This window comes from Pteropus medius, unplaced genomic scaffold (assembly GCF_902729225.1).
Source record: "Pteropus medius unplaced genomic scaffold, Ma_sr-lr_union100, whole genome shotgun sequence".
NCBI classification, from domain to species: Eukaryota; Metazoa; Chordata; class Mammalia; order Chiroptera; family Pteropodidae; genus Pteropus; species Pteropus medius.
In genome coordinates, this window is record NW_024340698.1 from 1,681,711 (window position 1) to 1,687,543 (window position 5,833).

Below are 5,833 nucleotides of genomic sequence, written 5' to 3' on the forward strand. Positions count from 1 at the left end.
CCCTTTCTCACTAGACTGTTTTTTGGTGGTTATTAGCAGACTCGAGTCATAGTCAAGCGGTCTTTCTCGCTGTCCTTGATATTACCCCAGGCCTACTGGCATCTGTGATGTTAGGTGCAGCCTCAGATTTCTGCAGTGGAGCAGAAGCAGAAGTTTAAAAACTTTGCTCTTCCTTTTCCTGTCCACTGCCTTCTATTACTAGTCACAAACTATTCCCAGTATCTCTTAGCCCCAGAACTCCTTCACCCCAAAGGCAAGTAGGAATTCAATGCAGCCCTCAGCCTCCCCGAGGGAGGCTCTCCTTGCTGACCTATGTTTTGTTGTTGAGATTTCATTGTTGTTTTTTTTTAAATTCTTTCTTCTGTGGTTTTCCAGACTGATTCTGGGAGCAGAAGACAGCAGCCCAAGCTCGATTGTCATCTCGGCAGCTACAGGTAAGGCACTGAGCGTGTAAATGAGAATGGACATCTTTACAGTGATGTGTGTTCCATCAATGAATATGATACAGTACTGTTTGTTTGGGACTTATTTTACTTTTATCTCAGTAAGCTTTTATAGTTGCCTCTATAAAGACCCCATTGATTTTTGTGATGGTCCTTTTCAGGTAATTCTTGGATTTTGTTGCTGCTGTGAATGGGATATTTTCTTACACATGTTCCCATTAGTTATTGCTTTTAGGTGGCAAGGCTCTTGCCTTTGCTATAGTTAGCTTGTGCTATCGTTCCGAAGTTTCTTATTCTTTGAATATTCCTCATGTTTATGCCTTAGAAGTTTCTACATAGCTGATCATATTAATACCAAATAGTATCTTTTTTTTTTTCAATATTCATGCCTCTTATTTATCTTGCTAGCCACAGCTCTGGCTTTGTGTTCCAGTGTAGTTTTGAATGGTAGACGTGATACCACATATCTCTGTCTCTTCCCTGACTTTCATGGAAATTTTTATTTGCTATAGATTTTAGGAAATGGAAGTTCCCCCTGTAATCTTCGTTTGCTACGAAATTTCCCATGAACTTGTACTGAATTTCTTTCTACCGTTCTGTTTTCTGTACCCATCGATGTAATCTAAAGTTGTTTCCTCCTGTATTGGTCTGAATTGCGTACCCCAGAATTCGTGTGCTGGAGTCCTAAACCCCGGCATATCAGAATTTGACTGAATTTGGAGATGAGGCTTTTAAAGTGGTGATTAAGGTAAAATGAGGTCATAAGAATGGGCCCTCATCCAATACGACTTGTGTCCTTTTAATAAGAGATTAGGACACAGATACACACAAAAGGAAGATATGTGGAGACTGAGGGAGAAAGGTATGTGAAGACTGAGGGAGAGGACAGCCATCTGCAAGCTAAGGAAACAAGCTTCAGAAGAAACCTGCCAAAGCATTGATCTTGGACTTCTAGCCTCCAGAATTATAAAGAAATAAATTTCTGCTGTTTAGGCCACCCACTCTGTCATAACTTGTTATGATGGCTCTGGCAAACTAATATACTCCTTTAACACAGGGCATTACAATTGAAAGTATTTTCTAATAGTAAATCATGTTTTCATTCCTCATATGCAGTATATTCATTTAATTCACTTGTTGAATGTTATATTCTGTGAAAGATATTTACTGCTATGTGATTGAGCTTCCGTCTAGTGTCATTTTCATAGGGAGTCCTTATCTGTTTTTTGAATAGAGGAGAACTACCTGGGAGAAATAGTTGAATCATTTGTATCCTTTAGAAGATATTACATGAGATGATGATTTAGTTCTCCTTGACCAACTGTTAGAATTTGCTGTCAAATCTGCTTATCCTGTAGTATTTGAGGGTGGCTTGAGCTTTGAAAACAGTTTGAGTTTGTATTATTGAATGAGAATTCTTTATTTCTTTTTGAACTAGTTTGGTCTTTTTTGTTGTTGTTCTAAAAAGTTGTCCATTTCACTTAGAATATCAAGTTTAATGGCATGATATTTATAATAATTTTTTTTTATTATAGAAAACCTAAACTATACATACCAGTATGGCAAATAGTATAATGAACTCAATTACCTGATACTCAGCATCAACAATGATTAATGCATGGCCAGTCTGGTTAGAACATATCCCCATCTACTCCCCCATCTCTGCTGCTGGAATAATGCCAAGCAAATCCAAGACATCACACCATTTCTCTTCTTAGTATTTCAGTATGCATTTTTAAATGATAATGACTGTTTTATAAAATATAAACTCGATACAATTATCAATTCTGAAAAATTTAAACAAGTCATTGATATCAAATAGCCATTTATCTTCCACAGTTTTCTTGAATCAGTTTTCTTGTATTGGTACCCAAATGTGATCTATACATTGGGATTGTTGATTATGTCCCCTACGTCATTTTTAATCTATGGGTTCTCCCCATATCACCTGTTTTTAATTATATTTAACTTATTGTTAAAACACACATACACACACGTGTGCATGTGTCTTGTGTTTTGTCCTATTTCCCATAGTCCAGAGTTCACAGATTATAATACTTTCATGTCAGTTCCCTGTATTTCCTACTTGCTAGTTAGAGGTGGAAGCTTGATCAGATTTTCGTTGTTGTTTTGGTTTTGGTTTTGCAAGACTACTTCATAGGTGATGCTGTGTACTTCTATTAGGAAGTGCATAATGTCTGGTTGTCTCTCTTTGTGCCGATACTGACAGTCATTGATCATCCTGTTTACCTATTAATCACTTAGAGGTTTAAGAATGATCATTCTCTTATTCCTTCTTAGTTTATTATTGCAGTAATTCTATATGTAGAAACTGTTCTCTGTCTACCAGTTGGTTACCCTGAGAGAATGAAATATTTGTTGTGTTCTCTTATAATACTTAAGTCTCTTCTGCATCTATCTTTTGTATACTTTTCTTTAAGTTATATTGTTTATTTTTGCTTTTCGTTTTAGTAATTGATCATATTTACAAAACCTGTTTATGTTATAAGCATTTTCAAAGAACTGGCTTTAGTTATTTGGCTTTAATCATTTCTATTTCATTATTTCTGCATTTATCTTCATTATTTCTTACCTTCTACTTTTTTAGGTTTAATATGCTATTTATTCCCTAGCTTCTTGAATGGCTTGAATGTTTGAAATATCTCTTGTTTTCTAATACACCTATTTAAGGTTATATATTTCCCTCTGAGTAGCACTCAGCCTGCATCACACAAGTAAATTTCAATATATCATCCTATTTCTTAGTTAGAATTTTTGGAATTCGAATTTTTTCAAAATGTAGAAAAACTAAGGCATGTGATAATCATCTTTATGTAGGATATTAAAGAGGATGAGAGAAGAGGATGAGAGATATAGAATGTTATTTGGAGGAGATTTCAGGATCCAGTATTTTTCAGTTTTGTTTTTTAAATTTATTAGAGAAGACACTTAAACATATTTAGCTGCTGGTGACAGAATTGGGTTTACCCCAGGAATGTGATGAAGTTTAATACTAGAAAATCTGTCACTGTAATTGGCCACACATGTAACATTCTGGAATTGTCCAGCAAACTAGAAACCATTTTAAATATTTAACACAGAGACAATTTAATGCAGGGAATTGATTATACAAGTGATGAAGAAACTAAACAGAAGAGAGTCAGGGAACCCAATAATTAGCAACATGAAGAAGTCATTCCCATTTCTAGGCTGGGATGACAAAGAGAGGACATAGTGTTACTAGAGCGTAGGAGTTGGACTCATCAAGATCTGGAGCCATGGTGGACCAACCTGATGGAGCTGGAGCCATAGACAATATGTAGAAAGGAAAATCAACTGATATGGAGGAAGAGGGAAAATACTGGCTGCTACGTTCTCTGGGTTTTAATCTCCTATTTGTCTACCTGTTGGTAGAACTCAAATGATAGCAAAATGTTAGCCAGCCTAAGAATTACAGCCTGCAAGATTCAGCCTGTGTATATTACAGAGCACAGCAGAGGACAAGTAAGGGATGGATCTGAGGGCAGATTAATCCAGGACAAGTATACCACATCAACAGAGTAAATGAGAAAAATCATATCTAAATTGATAAAGATGTTCAGTAATATATCTTGTCCCCATCCCAAACCTTTGCAAGTCCAGGCTAGATTAGTTGCCCTTCTCTGGGCTCTCACACCCCTTTTGTGCTCCCCACTTTCACCAGAGAATTAATTTCCAAGCTGTGATTGATAGTTTACCTGCCTATCTCCTCCATTTGACTGTAAACTCTATGAGTGCAAAGGTCATGCCATGTCTCCCACTGTATCAAATGGTGTCTGCATATTGCTTAGATCAGAGTGCACTGTAAATATTGAATCATTGAATTGTTGAATCATTTAATTTGTGAATGCCTTTGAACTGTTAAATAAAATACATAATTATTTTAACTTTATAATTTTTTTTAAATTGAATATCACGCAAAAGACATGATTGCGCAAATGTAAACACAGCAATTGATCATGGTAACTGCTTTTATCTAGTCAGATTACATTCTTACTTGAAGTAATTAGCATCATCCATTATCTAGCCTAGGAATTACATCATTCTCAGTGTTTACCTGTCAGTGTTTTAGAGCATAATCTTAGAAACCTGTGAAGGCTGGGAAGTGAAGGACTCATGAAATGTCTGTTTTGATAGCCTAAAGAAAAAGGTCTTGAAACATTAGTTTTCTTTTTCCCCACAAATTACTGTAGTAATAGAATCTTCTCAAAAACAGTGAATAGAAAATAGACCTGTTAATCTCAGTGATTGACAGAATAAAAAAAAATAGACAAGGACACCTAGACTGGGTGTCTTAAATAACCTTATTATTACATGGCTATCTAGCTAGAAAGAAATTTTCTCTGTAGTATTCTATTCCCAACATTTAGATCATCCAATCATAGATTCACAGCATAGGAAAGGGACCATGAAGGGCATCTAGTCAAGTCATCCATTTTAGTTTTAGACACACTACTTGTGAGAAAGTTCCTTATATACAAAGTCCATAACTGGTCCTTGTGTAACCATTTATTAGTTCTAGTTCTGCTTTATGGAATCACAATAAGTGTATCTAAACAACCACATAACAACCATTGAGATGGTTGAAAATAGTCAACAATTTCTCTTCATGTCTTTCTCACCCAAAATAAACATTCTCATTTTGTTCAGGAGATTACCATATATCATACTATCTAGACCTTTGCTGTTTATTATATTAACCAGTAGCCACATGTGACTATTAAAATTTAAAGTAATTAAAATTAAATATTCACTTCAGTCATACTAGCCACATTTCAAGTGCTCAGTAGCCACACATGGCTAGTAGCTAGTGTACTGAAAAGCACTTGGTAGAAAACATTTCCGTCATCATCATTGCAAAAAGTACTGTTGTTTGGTGCTGGTCTAGATCTTTCGTTATATCAGTATCTTCCTTCTGGAAGCACTATACTTTTTGGATTTTCTCCATAGATCATTGTATTTACTACTCACTGTTCAACCAGAGAAGCAGAAATACCAAGATCCAAGTCTTCATATGAAAATAGTGTTATTTTCAGTGAAATGTAATGATCTATAAACTTGATTTCTATTTCTAAGCCTGTGGATATTTCTTTTGCAATGTCGCAGCAATTTTCAAAACCAGAAATTTTAAACAACTCAAAGAGTTCCAATAACTCCCTGAAGTGGTTATTACAATATCCATGTATATGTTTTTTTCCCTGGCGTTATTGAAATACAATAGACAATTAGTTGCTCATATTTACATTGTACAATTCAATGAGGTTTTTTTCAATTATAGTTTGTATACAATAATTTATTAGTTTCAGTCATACAGCATAGTGATTAGAGATCTATATAACTCACAAAGTGAT

General features: G+C 35.1%; 1 protein-coding gene across 1 annotated transcript in view; it reads right to left on the reverse strand.

Annotated features, from left to right (window-relative positions):
- The window catches only part of LOC120612949 (melanoma-associated antigen 10-like), a 5,523-nt gene extending 1,800 nt beyond the window's left edge, over window positions 1–3,723 (reverse strand). Inside the window, exon 1 of the mRNA XM_039875667.1 lies at window positions 3,685–3,723. Within this exon, the coding sequence (XP_039731601.1) occupies window positions 3,685–3,723 (39 nt within the window). The remainder of the gene's footprint in view (window positions 1–3,684) is intronic.
- Window positions 3,724–5,833: the final 2,110 nt, after the last annotated feature.